The sequence below is a fragment of the Oncorhynchus kisutch genome, linkage group LG9, assembly GCF_002021735.2.
Source record: "Oncorhynchus kisutch isolate 150728-3 linkage group LG9, Okis_V2, whole genome shotgun sequence".
Classification (NCBI taxonomy): domain Eukaryota; kingdom Metazoa; phylum Chordata; class Actinopteri; order Salmoniformes; family Salmonidae; genus Oncorhynchus; species Oncorhynchus kisutch.
The window spans coordinates 27,188,299-27,215,944 of record NC_034182.2 but is presented as its reverse complement, the minus strand read 5'-3'; the positions used below and the strand labels follow the sequence as shown (position 1 = coordinate 27,215,944).

Genomic DNA, 27,646 nt, shown 5'->3' with positions numbered 1-27,646 from the left:
ACAGGACCCTCTGCTCTCTCTCTCTCTCTCTCGCTCTCTCTCTCGCTCTCTCTCGCTCTCTCTGTGGTTTTCAGCCGGATGTCTCAGAACTCTTAGCTATCTCATACCATAGGCTATACTACTTTCTCTTCAAGTTGACCATTGTAACAACATTAAACCAACTCTTTTGATGAGGCAGCAAACCTAAACATAGTTGACTAAAATCTGTGAAAAAAACACAATGAGCTATTTATTAGGTCATTTCACCTAGATCTGTAGTTCTTAGTCAATCACAACACAGTTTTAACTGTGAAGTATTATCATCACCTATAGGCCTAGAGGTATCGGCCTCCTCAATAACAACATCATGGGAAGGGATTCTATCCATCCAATACAATTGAGTTCTGAAATGTAGATTTTTTTTTTCAATAGATGTTTTTTTTTTGTGAGGTGAAGTGACTGTGTGGTGGCAGAAGCCCTAGTGGATGACAATGTCATTGTATGCATGTTCCCAAAAAGTTCACAACCAACAGTCTCTTGACGTAGACAACAGGAGATGTAGTGGTAAAGAATAAGGAATGATAAACTTGAATGATTATAACTACATTTGTACTAAATATTTAAGGATAAGAATATACCTATAATAAAATATGTGTGTGTCTGATTCAGTCCAGCCTGGATACTCTATGACTCTGTACAATGTGAAGAAGATTTACGCAACGGAATAAGGCGTTAACAAAAATGATGGGTCCAGTTCGACCAATCACCTGCAACTCCATTGTTGAAGTGTTGTCTACATTGGTGGACTTTTTCCACTCAAGACAAGTTGTGAAGAGGATGACAACTTCAAAGAGGATCACACTGTGTCTGATATTTCCACTTCTTGTAGAGATGGGTAAGTCCAACTTTTATATATCTCTGCTTTTGAGATGTTCTCCCTTGATTTGGATGCATGAGATATCACATGTAATACTTTACAGACACTTTGTATATTCTAAGTTGTATTTGGGGGGAGAAACAGCAAATATACTGTATTGTTCATTTTCTTTATTAGATGTGGTAGCTGGTACTGAATCCTCATCCATACTTCAGGATGGTGGTCTCATATCAGCCAAAGTTGGAGACGCAGTGATTGTGCACTGCTTCTATAAAGGCCACATGGACATGCATTTCTCCTGGTACAAGCAACCCTTTGGAGATAAGCTTCAACTCTGCTCAACTGTCTTTAAGTTTGACAGGAACGCAACCTTTTACCATGAGTTTAAGGATAACCCTCGATTCTCAGTGGAAAATGGCCAAGAAAGAAATCATCTAAGGATCTCAGACATGCAGCTCTCTGATTCAGGCACATACTACTGTGGAAGCTCTTATGGCAACAAGGTGGAGTTTGGAGAAGGAGCCATTCTCTTAGTAAAAGGTACGTTTTTGTAAACCTAAATGTACATATATGCAGTGTAAATATGAGGTATTATCTTATTCAGATGAGATGTTGAGTTTGAACACTTTCTACAGTAATACTCCAGAGATTCAATGGGTTTATTGAACTTCTTGTCAGGTTCAGGGTCCAGAAACATGACTGTGCTCCAGCAGCCTGTGTCTGAGTCAGTCCAGCCAGGAGACTCTGTGGCTCTGAACTGTACAATACACACTGAGACCTGTGCAGGAGAACATAGTGTCTATTGGTTCAGACATGGCTCAGGAGAATCCCATCCAGGAATCATTTACACCCATGGAGACAGGAGTGATCAGTGTGAGAAGATATCTGAGGCTGGGTCTCCTACACAGAGCTGTGTCTTCAACCTCCCTAAGAGGAACCTCAGCCTCTCTGATGCTGGGACTTACTACTGTGCTGTGGCCTCATGTGGGGAGATACTGTTTGGGAATGGGACCAAACTGGACATTCAAGGTAAATCCCATTTAATCTGTAAATAACCCCAACAACACTGTATATTCATGCAAACAGCCTACCTACAAATGACTCCATACATTTGTCTCAACAAGCTATACAATATCACCATCAGCTTTTGATGCCATACTTTACTGTTTGATGATCTTCCTAAGCGCTCATGAATACAATATGAATTCTCTGATACCCTTTCCACAGTTCCAGAACATGATTCTCCATTTGATATGAGTCCTACTGTTCTGGCCTTGGTCGTCTCCAACATCGTTCTGGGGATAGTGACCCTTCTACTTGTCTGGGCGCTGTGCAGAGATAGTAGAGGTATTACTTTATATCTAATGTATACAATGTATCTAATGATATAGCTGATGTATCTAATGTTTCATGCATCTCTATGCAATGTACATTCTGTAAAGATCAATTCAATGTCCATCATATCAGCATTGTTAATGAACTACATGAGGTTAAATCATAAAAAATAATAGCTGGCCTTCCTCTATTTCAATCTCTATGAAGGGAGGACTGATGTCCCAACGTCTCAGGGAAATCAGGTACATTTGTCAACATTTATAAATATAGTATGCTTTCAGTTTTTTACAAGAAACTGCCATTTAACTTTCCTTACAGCTAGAAGTCAGCTTATTTGTACTTTTTATGTTACGTTTTCTTGGAAGTAATAGGTCATTGTACTTGATGTAGCCTACTTATTTTTGTTCATTTTTCCATGGAACTTCTGTCTCTGTTCCACTGACTGTCAGGTCATTGTAGTGGGTGTACAGTCTGAACAGTCATGTCTTTTGTAGAGTGTTTTCTTCCACAGGAGAATAGAAACATTATATAGTAGATCATGCTGTCATCATAATGTATTTTCTTACGGCTCCACCCCCCTCAGAATCAAGACAGTGACGTGTTGAACTACGCAGCTGTCAGTTTCACCCCCAAGAAGAAGTCCTCCTCTAGAACAGCGAGAAAGAAGACCAGCAGAGAGGATGCAGTGTACTCTGATGTCAGATACCTTCAGCAGCAGTGAAATATCACCACTGTCACAAAAACTCCAAGAAGAACCATTTTACTATTTGTAGCATAATTGAACTGCTTTTAGTAACTGAAATTAGTTACAATGTAACAAAGACAATGTAATTTTAACATTGTCTAGATTTATGTAATCCTGTAATGCCTTAAATAGCCATAACTTTTGACAGTTTGTAAGAAATAATCTGATAGAGAATCCCATTTTTGCTGTATGACTGTGTGTTTTTAACATAATAAACCATTAATTTATACACTCCGTTCATCTCTATTCTCTGTCTACTGAACATCTCTGCCACCACATATACAAATATACAAAATGATTAAAAGGAATAGCAGTTTAGCTGAATATGTGTCAGGCTCCATCACAACATTAGAAATGGAGGAACACCAACACACATCTATTTCTTATCACAGAAGAGCTTTTTTATTTAACTGTTATTTAACCAAGTTTAGAGTTGCTGAGATACAAATACATTTTTCAGGAGAGACCATGAGAATCACTCTGACTCCACATACCTCACAGATAAACATGTTTATGATTTACAATAAATGCTCTCTTTGTAAGAAGTGCAGTGTGGGTTTACACACCTACCAGGCAGTAGTGGTGCGTGGGTAAAAACACTTTGGAAGCCATATTACAACCTACGTGTTGTGATAATTGCGTTGTTTTCTCTATAGCCTGTTAATTCATATGCTTTGCAACTGTGATATATAGGCCTAAAGGCCGAGATAATAAGAAGACACAGTGGCAGTGTAAAGTCAACCTCACCTTTGTTTAATCACAAAAACGCATAGCAGCCTCTGTCCAGTGAAGTCCACAAAGAATATTGAATGTTCAGTAACAGACAGTTACATGACCTACAGTACGCTCAAGCAAGTGAATGTTTCTGACACTTAATGACCACTAAACAGCTATTGATTTAGATCCACGGAGAGTTACCGCAAGTCGCACAGAAAACAGGAGCTGCCTTCACTATTCCAGTACCATTTCAACCTCAACATTTCAACATGATCAAACCACCTCTGCTTAGTCTAATACAGTTGGAACTAAAAGATACCAAAAACTGTTGTGTCCAATCAACGTAAGCTACATTAAATATGATGTGGCTGTCCGTGGTTCTGATTTGTGTGTGTGTGTGTGCGCATTCGTGCAAGTACAAAAACAAGTTTACTAACCTTGTAAAGAAACGCCTATGCCATCCTCCTCTCTTTCATGTTGATGAAACAGTCTATCACTCTGTCATACAGTACACACTGTAATCTTTTGTTGTCCTACTGAATGTTACCTGGCTAAATGCTTGCTCGTTAGCCAAACTTCCATTCATGGGCAAAGTTAGCCTTCTACATTAGCCTTCTACATCTACCTACATATTGAACTTCCATCCTCTCAAGCAAGGGTCATAACAATGTATGAATTAATGGTAGGATTAGAATCACCGTTATAATTATTGGCTAGTATGGAGAATTAAGTAAAACCACAAGTCCAAATCCCTATCCCCATCCATGGCTAATTTCAGAAAGGGACAATTTTAGGTAGCTGGCTAGCTAGCAACCGGAGGACAACAACACATCAAGACACAACAATCAATGACATATACTCTCAATGGGATTTGATAAAAGTGACGACAAATCCAAGCTGGCGTCAGCCAGGCTTCCCCAAAAAATTGACTATTAAAATGTATCTTTTGTCTCTTTGTGTTGCATCATTTTCCTTCAATTCGCAAGAGGCTGAATGTACCTCACAGGACAAAGCATCCAAGCAAACGAAACAGTGCCCCTCTGTGTCTGTACGGCCTTCCTTGGCATCCATGAATAAACACCACTGCTACCAGGAAGGGTGTGATTTAATGTATCTCCCACCAATCAGAGAAAAAAGGTTCCTTTCTCTGTAACTGTAAGGCAAGAAGCCTACTGATCACAGTACTGCACCAGTCCATTTGGTTCAGGGCAGGCGAGAGTAACCACTCAGGATGGACTGCAAGATGATCCCACTATTCATCTGTATGGTGATTCTGCATCTCACTGAGTACTGTATGTGAATATCTAGACTTCCTAGTCCTTTTCTCCTCTGTTTCAGTAGCTATTTACTGTAAGATAACTGACGTTGTCCTCTACCTTGACTCAACTTATTGACTTGGCTTTACTGTAACTGTCATGCAAATTGGGACATGAGTTGATACATTTACATCAAACATGAGCCCTTTACCTCTGAATGATTTACCCCACGGGCAAATATTTCAATCTCCAAGTATGTCCTCTGTCCTGTGTGTTCTAGATGGTACCATGCATCTCATTGTATCAGACTGTGCTGACCGAATCGGTGCCCCTAGGGGGACCTGTGACTCTGGAGTGCTTCTCCACTGTAGACTCAGTGTTATCCTGGATATCTCTGAAACACACCGGGACAAGGACTTGCACCCATGTCACAGCCTACTATGAAAAGTGCAATTCCAGGGAGATTTTGCAAAGATGATTCGTTTTGAGCTGCAATGGATGATTTGAGTTTTAATTTGACCCTTTGGAATGTTGCCCATACTGATGTTGAATCATATCGTTGTGGAATATTCTGGTGTAATGAATCATATTTTGGAGATGGTGAATATCTCATTATTCATGGTAAGTAAAGAAACAGAAAGTTTTGTAGCGAACTATGTTTCCAGTTTTAATTTCTGAATGTCAAAATGTTGTGTGGTTCTTTTTAGCCAGTAAATAAACTCAAGTAAATAGACCAGGCTGGACATTGATGGTTAGACCTTGTAAGAGCTGATTACAATTGTTTTATTTTTTACAAATGATGAAAAATATGTCCTCCTCACACAGGGCACCAAATGTAGGTACAGTTATTATACATTTTTCTGGTTTCTGGTCAGCAACCTGAACAATTCTCTCCATTTAAATGTATTTTTCTCGTCAAGAGAATCAAGCCGGATTGTTAAACTACATAACATTTGTTTTGGTTGTTATCGTTATTATCTTGACAGCAACACACATTCTCATGTGGAGGAGAACTCAGCAAAAAAGTAAATTGTGTGATTAAGTTTGACTTTATACAAGATATGAATGCCATGTATTAATGTAATCAATGTATATAATATCATGTTTGAATGCAAAATAATAATACACAAAAAAATATATGTTTTGTTTTTTAAATTAGGGGTACAATGGACATTTCACCCACAGTCCAAGTGAGTAATTTGGCCTAATTTGTTTTTCTTGCTGCTATGCAACTTCACGTTCTCAATAAAATCTCATGCTTCATATAGGTCGCTGGGGTTATTTAGTAATTGTGGATGAAGTACGTATCTCTCTTTCTATATTTTATACTCTGACCATGGACACAGACAATTATGCTGCACTGAGCTTCTCAATAAACAAATCAGAGTGTGGAAGAGGGAGAGTGCAGGGTGGAGAAGTTGTGTATGCTCCCAGAAAGCAACAACCGTGAAATACTTCCCATCAGTCTTGTTTCAATATGTTAATATATCATACTGTATCAATCAGTATTGAATAAAAAAAGGCATTTTCATTAAAGATTCATTTATTTATTGAAAGTCTAAACAGAAATATCCTAAAAGTATTACAAAAGAATCTGCATCATCAACATGTGGGCATTTTACCTTGATATTGTCAACTAAGCTGACGAGCATTGAAACATTTGAACAGACAATAAACCACATTTGTGTTTGTAACAGCTGAAGGATTGTGAACATTAATCATTGAATTAATCTATTTCCTGGTGGTGTAGATGATGAATATGATGGTCAGACAGCAGAGGACAATTTCAGTTCTTATGATGGAGAGGAGGACAAGGATCCTCATATCTGCTTCAGTCGCCGCTTGAATGTCCCCACCTGAAAGAAGAAAATCTTTCATATTTCCAATTTTTGGTATCATTGTATATAATATAGTATTGGCTGTCCTGGACGGGATTCTCCTGAGCCATGTCTGAACCAATAGACACTGTGTTCTCCTGCACAGGTCTCAGTGTGTATTGTCCAATTCAGAGTCACATAGTCTCCTGGCTGGACTGACTCAGACTGTCCCATTTTCACATTGAACCAGTTGTAGAAGCTGCCAAGGTCCCCAGTGATGAAGGATTCCAAATGAACTGTGTCTCTATGGATAAAGGTCTTCAAACATCAGACTGAGCAAAAGCAAGAGACAAAGTTGAAAAAGATAAATGTTTTGATTAATCGAAGACCTTCAATCTCAATCTAGTTCATGCCTGTTCAGGTACTATACTGAAAATAGTTGCAAAGTAAAGTGTCGAAAAACATATATTTCCATCTTAAATACATAGGCATGATCCTACGTTTCAATAGTACGTTTGCACTATTACAGCTGACTCTACCTTCTGCAAATAACTGAGAGATGGCCAGACAGAGTTTTGTCGTTGTCCTATGTAGATAGATCCCCATCATGTGTATACCAGTTGAGGCTCTTTGGAGGAGGAAGGGGAGGACCATCCTACTCAGTGAATAACAAATAATAATAATTGTGAAATATTAAAAAAGTTAGCCTTTTTAGATACAATTATATTATATTATATTCTCATGTCACCAAATAATTGATTAAAATGCACTGTTTTGCAATGAAGTTCTACAGTATTCTCAGCAGCACTCTGTAGGGCAGCACTATGGTGTAGCCGGAGGACACCTATCTTCTCTCCTCTTCTGGGTACATTGGAGGCTCGTGGTTCTCACCCACTTCCATAGACTTACACAGTAATTACGACAACATCCGGAGGACAACCACCAACCTATCAGAGCTCTTGCATCATGAAATGACATGTTGTCCAACCAATGAAAGGATCAGAGAATTAATCTAGTACTGAAAGCATAAGCTACAGCTAGCTAGCGCTGCAATGTGGTCAGTAGTTGACTCAAAGATAGAGAATGACAATAGTTGAAAAGTGTTGAAATTAAATAAATAAATTCATTTATTTTCTTATTTCTTATGCAACCCTGGAACTCTTCAAGTCATTACATGTTTTACCAATGTAACAGCTGAAGTACTTGCTGTTGATTGTACACACTGTGCTACATTATTGTAGCTAATTTTCCCCTAACATTGGACATCCCCTAACTTCGGACACTCTCTAGCGGTTTGAGGATTAAATCACCTCGAGTTCAACATTTAAATGGCCTGGACAATAACGATAAGTTTTGCAACTAAACACACCCTTCTAGCTAACTGACCACTGATTTTCATTGCAATTTATGTAAGTTGGACACGAGGTTGGTGTCTCTTTTTTAACTAAATTAAATGTAATTGTTCTAAAAAGTAAGGTGGCCAATAACTGGGGACCATATGCCGCTTATCAAAAAGCTTTTTTCTCCTGGTCACAGACAGCTGATGTGTTGTGCACAAAAGAAGGGAAAGACAAGAGGAGGAGAGTGTGTAGATAGGAGAAGGAATTATAAATACAACAAGCTCTTTGTATGTGGCTGCTATGAAAGCTAACTGTGTTTGCGTGTGATCAGGGGTGTATTGATTACGCTTATTCTGTTGAAAAACTAACTAAACAGGGATAAACATACCTGCATTTGTCCAATAGAAACTCTCGTTTGCAACTGTTGGACTAATTATTACACCCTAGATCAGCTAGATGCAGGCAAGAGTGTGCAAGTCGGTATTGAATGTGTCACTGACTGTCACCTTGATTACTCAAAATTCTCTCCACCTGTGCACCTACGTTGTAAACTTTAATTCATAGGCTAGGTTGTAGCAACCTCATGATGGGTACAGGGAAAATTTGAGTAATATGTATTAAGCCTAAACCTATCAATGTTACATTGAGTTGGGTGAATGGAATATGAATGACAGTCATCCAATATCCTGTAATAGAAATAAGGCCATGTACAGTGGGGAGAACAAGTATTTGATACACTGACGATTTTGCAGGTTTTCCGACTTACAAAGCATGTAGAGGTCTGTAATTTTTTATCATAGGTACACTTCAACTGTGAGAGACGGAATCTAAAACAAAAATCCAGAAAATCACATTGTATGATTTTTCTGAAATTAATTAGCAGCTGTGCTGTCGTAAATACAGTATCTTATGCATTCTAAATTACCACCCATTTGGAAAAGGAAAATGCTATAAATATTTACTCTGAGCTGCGCTTCGGTACGTTGGTGGTGGATGGAAGGTCGTGTTGCCAAACCGAGTCCTTTGTCCTTTGAAGAATGTCTCTGTTGGTCAATTGAATACGTTGTAGTAACGTCATTGTGTGGTAGACGGGATACTGTCTGTTCTTTCCTGGACCACGTTTGCAGCTGCTGTTGCTAACTCAATGGCTAGGAGGTATCACTTCTGTAGTGAATAAGAGTTCAAAGTTCATACCATTTCGCAACCAAAGCTCACGCTGAGGTTGGCTTAGTTCTGTAGTTGACATGTTAGTCTTTTTAACGCAGAGGCTGCAGACCTCACGTACTTGGAACAGGAGGTTACATTTTCGACAAGGCTATATATAGTGGAGCGAGAAGGGTGTGCCTGAAAAGTTTTATAACCCATGTCTCTTCACAGGGGCAGGCCACTGATTGAGCAGAGCCCTAACCTTATAAAACCCAAATCTCTCATTTGGAAGCTAAAATTACATTTAATCTCTTCACCAATAATTTTATATTCAAACATTTAAATTGAACAACAATTCCATGTTACTCCGATAACTACAATGTGCAGACTTTCCACTGTAGAGTTTATGTCATAATGTCATTGATGAGAATGTCTCAGACATATGTTCAATTGGTCAGATTACCAGAATATAGTTCATTTCCCCCCACCTTCTGAAGTTCTCAGAATCTCTATGTTAACCAAGGTGTTTTCAAATGTCACATCAGTAGGGTAGAGAGAGGAAAAAAGGGGGAAGAGGTATTTATGTCTGTCATAAACCTACCCCCAGGCTAAAGTCATGACTACACTGTCTGCATCTGGGTCTTCTCCTGAAACGTGATAAAAAATGTATTTAATATTTGAGATTCCTAAAAGTAGCCACCCTTCGCCTTGATGACAGCTTTGCACACTCTTGGCATTCTCTCAACCAGCTTCATGAGATTGTCACCTGGAATGCATTTCAATTAAGAGGTGTTCCATGTTAAAAGTTAATTTGTGGAATTTCTTTCCTTCTTAATGCGTTTGAGCCAATAAGTTGTGTTGTGACAAGGTATGGGTGGTATACAGAAGATAGCCTTATTTTGTAAAAGACCAAGTCCATATTACGGCAAGAACAGCTCAAATAAGCAAAGTGAAATGACAGTCCTTCATTACTTTAAGACATGAAGGTCAGTCAATACGGAACATTCAAACATTTCATCAATCCAGAACTTCAAACATTTCTTCAAGCGCTGTCGCAAAAACCATCAATCACTATGATGAAACTGGCTTTCAAGATGACAGCCACAGGAAAGGAAGACCCAGAGTTACCTCTGCTGCAGAGGATAAGTTCATTAGAGTTAACTGCACCTCAGATTGCAGCCCAAATAAATGCTTCATGGAGTTCAAGTAACAGACACATCTTAACATCAACTGTTCAGCGGAGACTGCGTGTATCAGGCCTTCATGTTCGAATTTCTGCAAAGAAACCACTTCTAAAGGACACTGTTAGCAGTTGATGTTACTCTTCAATAACACAGACCCCAAAGCAAATCAGGGGGAGGAAAATAGGTTTATTCAAAAGAGAACAAATCAATGTGAGGAGGAAGATGTTCATTCTCCCCTGTCCTCAGTGATTATCTTCGGTGAATGAGTGTCACATTCTGACCTTAGTTCTTTTGTTATGTCTTTGTTTTAGTATGGTCAGGGTGTGCGTTGGGTGGGTTGTCTATGTTAGTTTTTCTATGATTTGCTATTTCTGTGTTTGGCCTGGTATGGTTCTCAATCAGAGGCAGCTGTCAATCGTTGTCCCTGATTGAGAACCATATTCAGGTAGCCTGTTTTCTATTGTGTTTCGTGGGTGATTATTTTCTGTTTTCTGTTGTGAGTCTGCACCAGCCAGAACTGTTTTCGGTCGTTCTCTTTGTTAGTTTTGTTATTTCCGTGTTCCGTAATAAATATGGACACATATCACGCTGCACCTTGGTCCTCCTCTTCCCCTTCATACGACAACCGTTACACTGTGATTCTCTCCACAGAACAAAGGGACAGAATGTAGTTTTTTAACCCAGCCCAAGACTGTTGTCGACCAATTAGAATTCCTTTGCAATAAAACTGGGCCAATGGCCAAGTATCCTATTTCAGGTTCAACGCATAAACAATTTGGACCAATGAGAATAATTTGGACCAATGAGTCCCGGACTGAAATTCCTCCCATGTCTCTGACCCATTGATATTTTAAAAAAAATACTATTTCCATTGATCGTTAGCACTCTATTGATCTCTCATCCTCTGCGTTGTGTATTTATCTTCAAAATATTCTTACAACACCAATAAGAAGAAGAGTCTAGCTTGGGCCAAGAAATACGAGCGCTGGATATTACACCGGTGGAAATCTGTCTGATGAGTCCTGGTCTGATGAGTCCAAATTTGAGATTTTTGGTTCCAACCACCGTGTCTTTGTGAGACGCAGAGTAGCTGAACGGATGATCTCCACACCGTGAAGATCTCCCACCGTGAAGCATGGAAGAGGAAGTGTGATGTGTGGGGGTGCTTTGCTGGTGACACTGTCTGTGATTTAGTTAGAATTCAAGGCACACTTAATCAGCATGGCACCACAGCATTCTGTAGCGATACGCCATCCCATCTGGTTTGCGCTAAGCAGGACTAACATTTGTTTTTCAACAGGACAATGACCCAACACACCTCCAGGCTGTGTAAGGACTATTTGACCAAGAACTAGAGTGATGGAGTGCTGCATCAGATTACCTGGCCTCCACAATCACCCAACCTCAACCCAATTCAGATGGTTTGGGATGAGTTGGACCGCTGAGTGAAGGAAAAGCAGCCAACAAGTACTCAGCATATGTGGGAACTCCTTCAAGACTGCTGGAAAAGCATTCCAGGTCAAGTTGGTTGAGAGAATGCCAAGAGTGTGCAAAGCTGTCATCAAGGCAAATGTTGGCTACTTTGAAGAATATAAAATATAAAATACATTTTGATTTGTTGAACACTTTTTCAGTTACTACATTATTCCATAAGTTTTGCTTCATAGTTTTGATGTCTTCTCTACTATTCTACAATGTAGAAAATAGTACAAAAATAAAGAAAAACATTGAATGAGTAGGTGTGTCTAAACCTTTGACTGGTACTGTATAATCCATCTGTTGTGTGTAGCCTTGTGGTCCTCTATGAGCCCCACCAAACCCAAACACCTAAATCTGTTGCTCCCATACTTTTTGGGCCCTGTGACCCAATTTTGAATACCAACATTTTTCAAGACCCCACCATATTAAAAGTGTAATGTAATCAATGGCCAATGTTTACTTGTAATGTTTACTGTAATCAACGGCCAAGTCAGTCTGAAGTACTTCTGACAGAACTTCAATCTTGAAGGAAGTGTGGTTTGAAGTGATTGAAATGCATCAGAAAGGTATTGGGAAGTAGAGAATATCACCAGGTAATAAAGTTTTCGTGTAGAAAAGAATGTCATCATTGATCATGCCCCCCCTAATCTTATTTAGTGCCTGGTCTTGTCCACTCTGTTCTAATGAGTCCTGAGTGCTTGTGGTCATTGTAGAGGGAAACAGAAGACACACACGTGTTCCTTAGAGTGTTATCTTTCAGGGATAGGGTCATAATATTTTGTAACTTAAACTGTTCAAAAGATAGAGACAACAGAAACCGCTATGTTTATTACAACTGCAACTAACAGCTAAGAGTGATTTTGTAAGTTTTACTTCAGATTTTTTTCTCATGACCCCATTTTTGAATCAGGGGACACCACATGGGGTCGCAACCTCTGACCTATATGAACCTAACCGAACCCTAACACCAATCTCCATGTTGATTCAACGCAAATATGCTACACTTCTGTTTTTACACCCCACATAAAATGTCTGTGTCAATTCTGCTTTCTGTAAATAGACATTGTGGTCCAATACTAACTACCACGCCCCCTACCAATGAAATCCCTTTTGATTTCACTGTGATCTCAACGTGAATAAAGAGGTGTTCTCTGATTCACAACCACACAGAATGGCGAGAACCTTCCTACCAGCTCTACTGCTCTATGGATTGAGTAAGTAAGCTACTGTTGAATCTATCATGGAGAGTAAGATTGACTGCATCCATCATGTATAACCAGAATGTTCAGTGCAGCACTTCTTCCTGATTCATTTTTTGAAATAATTTATTACCCCGTTTTCGTGGTATCCAATTGGTAGTTACAGTCTTGTCTCATTGCTGCAACTCCCATACAAACTCGGGAGAGGCGAAGGTCGAGAGCCATGCGTCCTCCGAAAACACAACCCAATCAAGCCACACTGCTTCTTGACACAATGCCCACTTAACCCGGAAGCCAGCCGCACCAATGTGTCGGAGGAAACACTGTGCACTTGGCGACCATATCAGCGTGTACTGCCCCCAGCCTGCCACAGGAGTCGCTAGTGTGCGATGGGACAAGGACATCCCTGCCAGCCAAACCCTCCCCTAACCCAGACGACGCTGGGCCAATTGTTTGTCGCCCCTTGGGTCTCCCGGTCGCGGCCGGCTGTGACATGCTGGACTCAAACCCAGAATCTCTAGTGGCACAGCTAGCACGGCGATGCCAAGCCTTAAACCACTGCACCACTTGGGAGGCCCTTCTTCCTGATTTCTAACATGTACATGTGATAACAGCGATTATAGTCATTAACTTCCTTCTCTGTGTTTCAGATTTGGTCTCTGCTTTGGTTTCTCAGTCTCAAACTATGGAGGTTCGTACTGGGGATAACATCACCTTGCAGTGCTCCAATCTTACGATGGCTGCGGGACACACAGCATGGTTCAAGCAAGTCAACGGATCAGAGCCTGTGTGTATCTCGTCCATGTACGGCTTTAATTCAACACCTGATCTCCACAATGGTTTTCAAAGAAGCCATTTTGGAATGTTCAGCAACAACACCACTAACTTCCTCAAAATGTTGAAATAGGTGACTGTGGTCTGTATTTCTGTGGATTGTATCCACAGAGCCACATGTTCTTTGTCAACGCAACATATCTAAAAATTAAAGGTACGTTTTCAACTATTTATCTGGCTTTTGATACATTTGAAAATGTGTATCAACCTAATCAGGAGTTATCATGAAACAAAGGCAGACCATTGATGGACATATTTTTTAGCATTATAATTTTGAAAAATAAATACTTCTCTATTATTACTAATCGCAATGCTATAGGGCACAACGGAGGTGAGGAAACACCAGAGTAATCTAAAGAGAGTCATGTAGATGAAAAAATATCTACATGACAAAAGGTTTAGGTCTGTCATTAAAGGATCACCAAGTGATTTAATAAAATGTAATCTAATAGGACATTGTAATGGAACTATCAGTCTAGTAGGAGCGCATAAAGATATAACCGTGTACCTTCTTCCCCTGGTTGTGATCCTTGGCTGTTCTACTGATAGTCATCCTCATCCTGGTCCTCAAGATCAGACGAGATGCAAACAGACACAACACATTTCATGATAATATTGGTCCTGTCAACTACACCTTTAATGTAGATGTTTTGCCCATGACATACTGTACACTGACGATCCGAAGAGTCAGTGTGTTCACTAGAATGGAATGATCCATTAATCCGTTCTCTTGTCTTTTTTACATCAAATTCAGGGCATAATTCTCAAAGACAACCACAAAATGATCAGGTAAATACTTTATCATTAAATACTGACATATAAGCATTTCAGTAACTGTGAAAATGTAGTCTGTCATGGTGTTTGCAAACCAGAACCAAGATCCCAATGCATTGAATTATGCTTCCCTGAATTTCACCTCCAAGAAGAGAAAGATGGAGAGGAGAAGAGAGAAGGAGCTGGACCCCCGTATAGTGTGTTAGGTTCTAAATTAACAGAGTAAAAACTCACGGACGATTATTAAAGCTCAAACCAAGTTTATCACCTAATGGGTCAGACAGCTGAAGAGACAAAGACATGTTCACACCAGCACATGTATACATACCCCAATTTTGGTGAAGTCTCCTCCTTCCCTCAAAACATGACATCTTTATTGTCAGGCAGGAAGTTATAGTGATGTGGGTAATAAATTGTTCCTTCTCCCTTAATGTGACTTGACCTGACCTCGGCCCCCATTCCTCACTAATCCACAGTTCTCCACCTTTATCAGTGACCGCAACCACCTGATTGCCTTTTCCTTAATCAGTAACATTTCAAACCCCTGGCTCATATCCAACCTTAGTTGACTCCACCATTTACATTCCCCCTACAGATGACCATTAACTTTTGGTGTAGCAACCAGACTGTTGCCCTTCTCCTTTCCATAGGATACCTGATAATTAACTATCTTTAAAGTTTAGAAGTCAGAACCCATTAAGTGTATCCTGCTACAAGATGACAAAGTGGAGGAGGATGGAAGAGGAAAATTGGTTGTCCATATCTTTGAATACATGTTTAAATCATTCTATATTGTATGTGTAGTTAAATAAAATGTATTGAAATGTAAATCAGTAAATATCTCTGCAGTGTTTGTGAGTTGTACCTCAGGGCCACTGTAGCCCTCTCCAACTCAGGCCACACAGCTCAGTGGTTCAGGGTGTGGTTAGAGAGGACCAAAATTGCCTTTGTCATGATGTTATTCCCCCCTTAGTATTTCCTGTCTTGGCTTTGCACTGGTCACAGCCCCCTATTCCGAGAAGCACCTTATAAGGAGAATATGATTGGGGTCTGAGGTAGAGGAGGTGCCAGTAAGTGTACGCATCACTTCCCGTGGTGTGAGTGACAGGAAGGAGCAGCTCAGTGTAGAGTGAGACCTGCTGAGGTGAACATCACTGGGTCTCTCATAGACTAACACTGGGGGATGAAATGTCCCTTATATATTTCTCTCTCTCTCTCTCTCTCTCTCTCTCTCTCTCTCTCTCTCTCTCTCTCTCTCTCTCTCTCTCTCTCTCTCTCTCTCTCTCTCTCTCTCTCTCTCTCTCTCTCAGTATGTCTCATCAGATTTCCAGTCAACCAGCCAGTCAGTTAGATGTGCAAAGCCAAAAGCATTTTCCCAACCTTAAAATGTGCATAATTGTGCATTCTTAAACTATCGGTCCTGAGTTATGAGAATATATCTATAATCACACACTATTTATTTTTTATTTAGGGTCATTTATTTAGGGTAAATTTCTCATTTGGATCTCGAGTTGAAAACATTTAAGAACCATAAAGAAGATCTCTACAAGATGGCACTGACAGAGAGGGCTGCCTCGCTTCTAGTCCTTTTTATGTACTATTTCTGACGTTGTTAGCCCAGAAAATCTTAAGTGTTATTGCATACAGCCGGGAAGAACTATTGGATAAACTTACCAACTTACCAGCACTACGACCAGAAAAACGACTTTCCCAAAGCGGAATCCTTTTTCCGAACCATCCAGGGCATTTTAACTGATTCCAGCCACCTGGATTCTTTGTAAATCGCGCCCGACGGGAATAAACATCTCCTTGGGAAGAAGAAGGCGGGGGTGAATGTTTCATGATTAACGACTCATTGTGTAATTGTAACACCTTACAGGAACTCATATCCCTTTGTTCACCTGACCTAGAATTCCTCACAATCAAATGCCGACCGTATTATCTCCCAAGGGAATTCTGCTTTCATTATTGTTACAGCCGTGTATATCCCCCCTCAAGCCGATACCATGACTGCCCTCAAAGAACTTCACTGGACTTTATGCAAACTGGAAACCATATATTCTGACGCTGCATTTATTGTAGCTGGGGATTCTAACAAAGCAAATTTGAGAACAATAGTGCTTAAATTCTATCAGCATATTGACTGTAGCACTCACGCTGGTAAATCACTGGATCACTGCTACTCTAACTTCTGCGATGCATACAAGTCCCTCCCCCACCCTCCTTTCTATCTTACAGAGACTGGACTCTGTTTAACATGCTTCCTTGCTCTTTATTACAATTGCCACCCACCATAGCACATTGTACCAAATGGTAGGTTGGACCTCACTTTATATGCGCAGAAAGATACATTTGTTTGTGTTCCTCTACAAACTCTTTTGGGCAAACTCCCTATTTACCTCTGCAGTCTGGTCTCCTTCACCACCAGCAGTTACCATACCCGGTGTGCTAGGTGGATGCTACTTAAAGTCCCCAGGACATTCCCAATATTAGGCAAGACTGCCTTCTCTTCTCGTGCACCAGACGCATGGAATAGTCTACAATCCATGCTTCATCTAGATATGTTAGTGTCACTGAATTAATTTAAAATATTGATGGGAGACTCTGTTTTTTTTGGCTGGATCATGTTGTTGTATTGTAGTATGTTATAATTATGTAATGTATTGATTGTTGCTGCCTTCTTGGCCAGGTCTCCCTTGAAAAAGAGACTCTGGGTCTCAATGAGATTTTCCTGGTTAAATAATGGTAAAAAATAATAATAATACAGAAACCGTGGATGGGTGGCGGCATTCGCGAAAAACTGAAAGTGCAATCCTCCGCATTTAACCATGGAAAGAGGTCTGGTGATATGGCTGAATATAAAGAGTGTAGTTATTGCCTCTGCAAGGCAATCAAACAAGCAAAATGCCGGTACAGGGTGGAGTCGCAATTAAACGGCTCAGACACAAGACGTATGTGGCAGGGTCTACAGGAAATCACGGACTACAAAAACAGCATCGGCTCGCTAACAAAGACTGCGCCCCCCCCTCTCCTTCTCAGTGGCCGACGTGGGTAAAACATTGAAACATATTAACCCTCGCAAGGCTGCTGGCTGCGTCTTCAGAGCATGTGCAGACCAGCTGGCTGGTATGTTTCCGGACATATTTAATCGCTCCCTATCCCAGTCTGTTGTCCCATATACTTCAAGATGGCTACCATTGTTCCTGTACCCAAGAAGGCAAAGATAACTGAACTAAATGATTACCGCCCCGTAGCATTACTCGTCTCATCTGTATACAATACCGGTCAAAAGTTTTAGACCACCTACTCATTCAAGTTTTTATTTTATTTTTTTGTACTATTTTCTACATTGTAGAACAATAGTGAAGACATCAAAACTATGAAATAACACATATGCAATCTTGTAGTAACCAAAAAAGTGTAAAACAAAACAAAATATATTCTATATTTGAGTAGCCACCCTTTGCCTTGATGACAGCTTTGCACACTCCTAGCATTCTCTCAACCAGCTTCACTTGGAATTATTTTCTAACAGTCTTGAAGAACTTCCCACATATGCTGAGCACTTATTGGCTGCTTTTCCTTCACTATGCAGTCCAACTCATCCCAAACCATCTCAATTTGGTTGAGGTCGGGGGATTGTGGAGGCCATGTCATCTGATGCAGCACTCCATCACTCTCCTTCTTGGTAAAATAGCCTTTACACAGCCTGGAGTTGTGTTGGGTCATTGTCCTGTTGAAAAACAAATTATAGTCCCTCTAAGCACAAACCAGATGGGATAGCGCATTGGTGCAGAATGTTGTGGTAGCCATGTTGGTTAAGTGTGCATTGAATTCTAAATAATTCACAGACAGTGTGACCAGCAAAGCACCATAACACCTCCTCCTCCAGGATTTATGGTGGGAAATACACATGCAGAGATCATCTGTTCACCCACACCGCGTCTCACAAAGATACGGCAGTTAGATCCAAAAATCTCCAACTTGGACTCCAGACCAAAGGCCAAATTTCCACTGGTCTAATTTTTCATGTTTTTGGCCCAAGCAAGTCTCTCTTCTTCTTATTGGTGTCCTTCAGTAATGGTTTCTTTGCAGAAATTTGACCATGAAGGCCTGATTGTCACAGCCTCCTCTGAACAGTTGATGTTGAGATGTGTCTGTTACTTGAACTCTGTGAAGCATTTATTTGGGCTGCAATTTCTCTGAGGCTGGTAACTCTAATGAACATGTCCTCTGCAGCAGAGGTAACTCTGGGTCTTACATTCCTGTGGCGGTCCTCATGAGAGCCAGTTTCATCATAGCGCTTGATAGTTTTGCGACTGCACTTGAAGAAACGTATTATTGACTGACCTTCATGTCTTAAAATAATGATGGACTGTAGTTTCTCTTAGCTTTTTTTAACAACTAATATTAGTATTTAATGTTGTGGGCTTATGATGAAAACCAAGAGCCAGAAATGCAGCTTTAATACAATGGTGGGTAAATGTACATTATGGATCACTTTAACCCTTGGCCTGAGTTGGGTTGGGGTTGGTAGTATTAGCAGCACTAGAGATATTTCACTAAATACATATAGTTTCCTGTCCAAACATCAAAAGAGAAATCCTTTCAGTATATATGTAGTTTCTCTCAGAAAATAAACAGCTGTATTGTAGACCGTTATTGTACGTGATAATTTGTTCTTAACTGACTTGCAGAGATGAATAAAGGTTAAATAAAAGATTTAAAATCGAGCCAATATATGATTGCCTTGAGCCAGTAACTCTGAATTGCTTTATAATGTCTTAAATGTCATTCCCGGGAAGCTCAAGCTATGGTAAGCCAGAGGACACACTTCTAAGATTGTAGTCGGCCAATAAACTCTCTCGTTTCAGTGTTCCCTCCTACTGCATGAAAGGTACATGTAAAGTGCCGTCCTATATTAGGTGCATATAAAGTGCCCCACTGTCAGACCCACAGACTATACAGTGCAGAAGGGACTAATGTTACAATGATGAATAGAGAAGTATTTTTGTTTTACATCAACTTGGGTAAGAGTAAGACATTTTAATTGAGTTCCTACATTTACAGTATGTAGTTTGAATATGATAGGTGAAGTGGATGTTCTGTCTGTAAAGGGTAAAAATGGTTTATCCATGTTTCTGTTTTTGATCCATTTTGTTTGTTTACTTTGACAGTTTGTGCTTTTACCAAACCAAACGTAATCCAACCGACCCCTGTGATGGTTACTGAGCTGGGAGGCACTGTGACTCTCACTTGCTATTGTCCGGATGAGTCGGTGACCAGATTTATTTGGTTCAAGCAGAGTTTTGGACAGGAACCCCTCCACATCGCATCATCTCTTTATGCTGGCCAAGAGAGTTATTATTCCAACAACTTTATCAAGGACTTTACTGAGACCAATCGTTTGGGTGTGAGGAGAGGAGACTACAGCTGTGACTTGACCATATCCAAGACAGAGCCAGGGGACTCAGCTACATACTTTTGTTCCACTACAGACATCTATGAGCAAACATTTGGAGAGGGAACTGTTTTATTTGTCAAAGGTAACTAAACATTTGCTTCTTTAATTTCAAAATGTGTGTCCCTGTATGTTGGTATATTTGTACAGCTGCTTCATCAAATGATAGTGATGAATACATGGCTTTTCATGTTTTTCACCCACTTAGTCTTACTTTAATTACTCACTCTCTTCAGACTCAGAGTCCAACAGCATGTCTGTGCTCCAGCAGCCTGTGTCTGAGTCAGTCCAGCCAGGAGGCTCTGTGACTCTGAACTGTACAATTCACACTGAGACCTGTGCAGGAGAACACAGTGTCTATTGGTTCAGACATGGCTCAGGAGAATCCCGTCCAGGAATAATTTACACCCATAGAAACAGAAGTGATCAGTGTGAGAAGAGCTCTGAGGCTGGGTCTCCTCCACAGGGCTGTGTCTACAACCTCCCAAAGAGGAACCTCAGCCTCTCTGATGCTGGGACTTACTACTGTGCTGTGGCCTCATGTGGGGAGATACTCTTTGGGAACGGGACCAAGTTGGACATTGACGGTAGGCGATACAGCTTCTATTTTATTTTATATCTACTGTATAGTCTACTGTGTAGAACATACATCTACTTGCTATTCTGGTTTCTTCTATTACTGTTTGAATTTCAACAGACCATAGAGCAGATCCTCTTCTCTTGGTGTCCTGCCTGGGTGTAGTATTGTGTGTCACGTTCACCTTGATCATTGTCCTGGTTTGCATCATGTACAAGATGAACAACACAACATGTGTGCAGTGCAGAGGTAAGTTACTATCCCTTGATATTCGTTGATGTCACCATTTGTTGTTGTTTCAGTAGTGGAAGAAGTAGAAGTATCCTAATCTTTTTTGTCATTCGTTTTAGGACTCGTCTCTCAGACCAGAGGTCCTTCAGTAACCAGATCAGATGTAGGGGTAAGCAGAAATACTTTTATATTGTCTGAAGTCTATTGTGAAGCTTGTCTTTAACCAACTTAACTAATTGAATGTCAACAATGCTATTTTGTGCTTCACAGGACCAAGATGGAGACAGTCTCCATTACGTTGCTCTGAATCTGAGCAGCAAGAAGAACATGTCTAGAAGACAGAGAGGTCACATGGAGACAGTGGTGTATGCTGGGATCAGACAGTAGAACTGGATGAATGAAACAATGATAATTTTATACTAGATAACTCTTTATTAACTAGTTCTAGCTTCATGAACTATCTATGAACGCATAAGCAGTCAAATGTGATGAAAACAGTGGTCATAGCTTGTTTGTTATTCAATGTTGAAAACATTGAATGCATTGCTTCTCTGACAAACATTTTTTAAATGTTATTATAATAATAATAATAATTAGGGGTGGTGCTTATATTTGTCTTGGTACACAAGTGTGTTATGAAAATGTTTTTGTTTGTTTATTGCTAACCCCAACTCCCCCTGAGACACCCGCAGGGAGTGGGTTCACAGCCAGGGTCACCATTGTACAGCATACCGGGAGCAATTAGGGTTAAGTGCCTTGCTCAAGGGCACAGTGACAGATTATTATTATTTTATTGTTGTATTTGTTGTGACCATTTTAGCAACAGTGAACTAGTTGATTGCGTTTCCAACTGTTTCCCACTGCATACTATGATGATGTGACGCGTTGTACAGACGGATGTTCTTAACTGTCTCAGACATTATGGTCTGTTTACGAAGCCTTGTGGTGAAGGTGGAAGTGTTGCAGTAACTTTCCACTGATGGAAACTAACCTCTTATAGACATTTAACACAGGAAGACTGACCTGCACCCACACTTCTCTCTACATTGTCCCTTAGGGCCCTGTATTGTTCACACCCCTTAGTGTGAAACAGACTCTCAAGGGTCTCTCAACACAAATGTGTAGGTCAAAGTCTAGCAGTTCCACATCATGCTATGGTAAATGATTTAGGCTTCTTGCAACAGAACTACTCATAGTGAAAGTTGCACAATAGCCAATACCACAGAAGAAGGGCAGGCCATAGTTAGGCCTCATTCTGTTGTAGTGTTAGTTTTTTTGTTTTTTTGTTAAGACTACTGATTGCATGCCACACACAAACTCACATACACAGCAACCTATTTACAGGTAGTCTGTGGTCTGCTATGAACAAAACACGAGGCTGTAGCTAGATGTACTTTGGTGAGGCCTGTTGGGCTTCTGCACAGGACTTACCGAACGTCTCTCTCTCTCTCTCTCTCTCTATGTGGTTTCCAGCAGGATGTCTCAGTGGTGTCAGTCAGTTGTTTCACGTACTCTATACTTGCTCTTCAAGTTTCCCATTTTAGCAACAGTAGACCACTATTTTCATGATGCAGCTTGTTATCGGCATATATATTCAGATTAACTTTCTATTCGGTCATTTGACCAAGACATCTGAGGTACTTTGCCTAACACACATGACAGTTTTAAGTGTGATGTAAAGTATCATCATCATCTGGGACATGAAGAAAGAGCCTCCTCATATTTATATCATGGGAGGGCTTTTATCTGTCCATACATTGGAGAATAAAATGTATATGAGATATTGCTGGCTAAGCAAATATCATATTTACATCATGTGATGGGTGAGGTTCCTTTGCGTCCATACTTTGGAGAATAAATTGTATATGAGATAAGACTATTACCATGTTTTTTTGTAGATGTTTCTCTGTGTTATGAAGTGATGTGTGTTGGTCATAGAAACCCTCGAGGATGACAGGGTCATAAAATGTGGCCAACAAGATCACAACTACTGTATGATTCCCATGGACAACAACGGCAAGAACAACTGATGAAGTAAAGTGATCCATTGATGCTTGTGGTTATGTCTTATAGAACACTGGACAAGCAATCAGGTGGACGGCTGTAGTACATAGTATTGTAGACAGTATGAGCTGTATTGAGGTCTAATAAAGGATGAATCCACACTAGTCACATTCAGTTTCACATTCAGTTTCACATTCAGTTTCACATTCAGTTTCAAAAATAAAAAGTAACATAGTCATTTTCAAACTTGCAATGTGATAAAGTTGTGCAACACATGTTCGAGCTGTACAACAACCTGAATGGACAGTGTTTGTTGCATTCATGACCTACTGGCCAGCCAATCAAATCTGACCATCCAGATCAGACGGTACCGGAGATCAACCAATGAAAGCAAACACAAGTTCCCTTTCTCTTCTGTAGAGAGACTGCATTTCACACAGGTCAATATCATCACTTGAAGGAACAAGCCAGATGGACCAACTCTTCATCTTTCTTTTCATCTGGAAAGCTTGTAAGTAACATCTAGGTCAATTTACTAATCTTATAACTGTTAAACATACATTACAGGTTCTTCCTACAGTGGGGCAAAAAAGTATTTAGTCAGCCACCAATTGTGCAAGTTCTCCCACTTAAAAAGATGAGAGAGGCCTGCATATGAGTAGTTACACTAATATCCTTGCTGTTGTTTTGCATGTTTCCAGCATATGACTTGTTACAGTAATATCCGTGCTGTTGTTTTGCATGTTTCCAGCATATGACTAGTTACACTAATATCCGTGCTGTTGTTTTGCATGTGTCTTGCATATGACTAGTTACAGTAATATACTTGCTGTTGTGGAATTTTTCATTGACTATAATTTTTTACGATGTCCAAACCATATTGATGGTTTCAGCGAGATAGCTTGTATATGTAACACGTTTTTATCTACTTGTTTTTAATTTGAAGATGCAACTGATAGATCACCAACCCCATCAGTCAATCTGGTAAACTCTTTGTTGTATCACTTTTTTCTCCATCTCAAAAGGGTTAATCTAGGAGATGTGACCAGTATAATGTCTTGTTATGGCTCCACCTCTCTCACACAGAACCAAGACAGTGACGTGGTAAACTATGCAGCTGTGAGTTTCACCACCAAGAAAAGACCCTCCTCCAGAAGAGAGAGAGCCCAGACCAGCAGAGAGGATGCAGAGTACTCTGAGGTCAGGTACCTTCAGCAGGAGTGAGATATGTGAACAACCTCACCACATTGAACAGAAACCACATCCATATACAATATAAATAACTTTGAAGGCCTTGTGATGACTGGTAAAACAACTGCTTTTAGTATGTAAATAATAGCTAAATAAAATAGGAAATAGCTCTACTTGTAACCTGGAGAAGCAACATGTATTTGAATATTCGATGAGTAGGCTTTCATTGTTTCTCCAATGTCTTAAATATGCAAATGACCTCATTTCCGGTCACAACTTGCAGACTTGTTTTCGAGTTGCTGTGCGTTTTGTTGCCAACCTATTTTGCTACCTGACAACTTTACGTTTTTTACTTTTTAATTACCGTTTATATATATATATCTTTTTTTTCCCTCAACTTTTTCACTCCGGACGCTTTATGATGCCTTCTAATTGCAGACGCTGTAACAAGCCCAGCTTCAGACGCAATCGTTAGGCAAGGGTAATTTCAGTGTAGGAAAGGATGAAACAGCGTCTGTGCCACCAGTAAGTACAGATAGTAGTATAAATCCCCTGGCACAGTCCCCGCAGCCGGACAACTTTCTCACGGTTTCTGGAAGGAAATGTTGTAGGAACGCTCAACCGGTGTCGCTCATTCAGCCGACAGAAACTTTCAACCGGTTTTCCCCATTAAGCAGCGAGTCGGAGTCAGAGGCCGAGTCTTCTCTGGTCTCTACTCCTCTCGTTACGGGGTCTGAGACGCCGAAGCTTCACACCATTAGCTGTGACGAATCGAAAACTCTAGTCATTGGCGACTCTATTACCCGCAGTATTAGACTTAAAACGAATCATCCAGCGATCATACACTGTTTACCAGGGGGCAGGGCTACCGACGTTAAGGCTAATCTGAAGTTGGTGCTGGCTAAAGCTAAAACTGGCGAGTGTAGAGAGTATAGAGATATTGTTATCCACGTCGGCACCAACGATGTTAGGATGAAACAGTCAGAGATCACCAAGCGCAACATAGCTTCTGCGTGTAAATCAGCTAGAAAGATGTGTCGGCATCGAGTAATTGTCTCTGGCCCCCTCCCAGTTAGGGGGAGTGATGAGCTCGACAGCAGAGTCTCACAACTCAATCGCTGGTTGATAACTGTTTTCTGCCCCTCCCAAAAGATAGAATTTGTAGATAATTGGCCCTCTTTCTGGGACTCACCCACAAACAGGACCAAGCCTGACCTGCTGAGGAGTGATGGACTCCATCCTAGCTGGAGGGGTGCTCTCATCTTATCTACCAACATAGACAGGGCTCTAACTTCTCTAGCTCCACAATGAAATAGGGTGCAGGCCAGGCAGCAGGCTGTTAGCCAGCCTGCCAGCATAGTGGAGTCTGCCACTAGCACAGTCAGTGTAGTCAGCTCAGCTATCACCATTGAGACCGTGTTTGTGCCTCGACCTAGGTTGGGCAAAACTAATCATGGCGGTGTTCGCCTTAGCAATCTCACTAGGATAAAGACCACCTCCATTCCTGTCATTATTGAAAGAGATCATGATACCTCACATCTCAAAATAGGGCTACTTAATGTTAGATCCCTTACTTCAAAGGCAATTATAGTCAATGAACTAATCACTGATCATAATCTTGATGTGATTGGCCTGACTGAAACATGGCTTAAGCCTGATGAATTTACTATGTTAAATGAGGCCTCACCTCCTGGCTACACTAGTGACCATATCCCCTGTGCATCCCGCAAAGGCGGAGGTGTTGCTAACATTTACGATAGCAAATTTCAATTTACAAAAACAAAAAATGGCGTTTTCGTCTTTTGAGCTTCTAGTCATGAAATCTATGCAGCCTACTCAATCACTTTTTATAGCTACTGTTTACAGGCCTCCTGGGCCATATACAGCGTTCCTCACTGAGTTCCCTGAATTCCTATCAGACCTTGTAGTCATAGCAGATAATATTCTAATCTTTGGTGACTTTAATATTCACATGGAAAAGTCCACAGACCAAGTAAAATAAAATAAAATAAAATTTATTTATATAGCCCTTCGTACATCAGCTGATATCTCAAAGTGCTGTACAGAAACCCAGCCTAAATCCCCAAACAGCAAGCAATGCAGGTGTAGAAGCACGGTGGCTAGGAAAAACTCCCTAGAAAGGCCAAAACCTAGGAAGAAACCTAGAGAGGAACCAGGCTATGTGGGGTGGCCTGTCCTCTTCTGGCTGTGCCGGGTGGAGATTATAACAGAACATGGCCAAGATGTTCAAATGTTCATAAATGACCAGCATGGTCGTATAATAATAAGGCAGAACAGTTGAAACTGGAGCAGCAGCACGGCCAGGTGGACTGGGGACAGCAAGGAGTCATCATGTCAGGTAGTCCTGGGGCATGGTCCTAGGGCTCAGGTCAGTTAACTGAATAAGTGTTGCTGATCAAAAATCACTGCTTAATTTATGAGTTTGTTGTTACATCCAAGTGTATTTTCATCATGTTATATGTTAATGTTATATGTTAATGTTTAGATATGTTAAACTGTCAACAATTTTTACCCTGAAGTTGAACTGTAAAGTCAGAGTGAAGACTGGGATGTCCCTAAGTAGGTTTGAGTTTCCTTACTCACAACATGGGTTACCATCTGATCCAAACATCATATTTTCAGGTTGTATTTTCTTGTATCCAGTCTCGCAAAGTGACACTGATTCAATCTTCATAGAAGGATTGTTTCTGTTCCACATATGACCAACTGAACAGCCAAGGAAGGACTGATGTCCCAACGTCCCAGGGCAATCAGGTAAATTTGTCAACATTTATAAATATAGTATATTTTCAGTTTTTATAAGAAACCAGCCATTTCACTTTCCTTACAGCTAGAAGTCAGCTTATTTGTGCATTTTGTGTTATTAAGCTTTTTTGGAAGTAATACATCACTCTACTAGATGAAGCCTACTGATCTTTGTGGTCGTTGTTGATTTTTCCATGGAACTTCTGTCTCTGTTCCACTGACTGTCAGGTCATTGTAGTGTGTGTACAGTCTGAACAGTCATGTCTTTTGTAGAGTGTTTTCTTCCACAGGAGAATATAAACATTATATAGTAGATCATGCTGTCATCATAATGTATTTTCTCATGGCTCCACCCCCCTCAGAATCAAGACAGTGACGTGTTGAACTATGCAGCTGTCAGTTTCACCCCCAAGAAGAAGTCCTCCTCTAGAACAGCAAGAGAGAAGACCAGCAGAGACGATGCAGTGTACTCTGATGTCAGATACCTTCAGCAGCAGTGAAATATATCACCACTGTCACAGACTATAAAAATAAGTTGTACTATTTGTAGCATAATAAAACTGCTTTTAGTACCAAAAATGACTATGGAATTTTCAATGTAACAAATAAACTGTTGTTTTAACATTGTCTGGGTGCTAGATGTATATAAAGATCCTGTAACGCCTTAAATAGCTTAACTTTTTACAGCTTTTTATTGTAAGAAATCATATGATAGAGAATCCCATTTTTGCTGT

General features: G+C 40.4%; 2 protein-coding genes across 3 annotated transcripts; both read left to right on the top strand.

The window, feature by feature from the left end:
• The first annotated feature begins 691 nt into the window (after nt 1-691).
• LOC109879325 (uncharacterized) lies at nt 692-27,630 on the top strand. Of its 2 annotated transcripts, none has more exons than XM_031832275.1 (6): nt 692-874; nt 1,034-1,396; nt 1,535-1,885; nt 2,084-2,203; nt 2,399-2,433; nt 27,275-27,630. In XM_031832275.1, exons 1-6 carry the CDS (start codon nt 721-723, stop codon nt 27,410-27,412), a joined length of 1,161 nt encoding a protein of 386 aa, XP_031688135.1. In that variant the 5' UTR covers nt 692-720; the 3' UTR covers nt 27,413-27,630. The 2 variants fall into 2 exon arrangements, with proteins under 2 accessions (XP_031688135.1, XP_031688134.1); XM_031832274.1 differs by lacking the exon at nt 27,275-27,630 and adding an exon at nt 2,775-3,170.
• LOC116375289 (uncharacterized) lies at nt 13,995-23,119 on the top strand. Its single transcript, XM_031832277.1, has 7 exons — nt 13,995-14,062; nt 14,663-14,697; nt 19,860-20,228; nt 20,380-20,730; nt 20,841-20,969; nt 21,071-21,120; nt 21,222-23,119. Exons 3-7 carry the CDS (start codon nt 19,904-19,906, stop codon nt 21,336-21,338), a joined length of 972 nt encoding a protein of 323 aa, XP_031688137.1. The 5' UTR covers nt 13,995-14,062; nt 14,663-14,697; nt 19,860-19,903; the 3' UTR covers nt 21,339-23,119.
• Nucleotides 27,631-27,646: the final 16 nt, after the last annotated feature.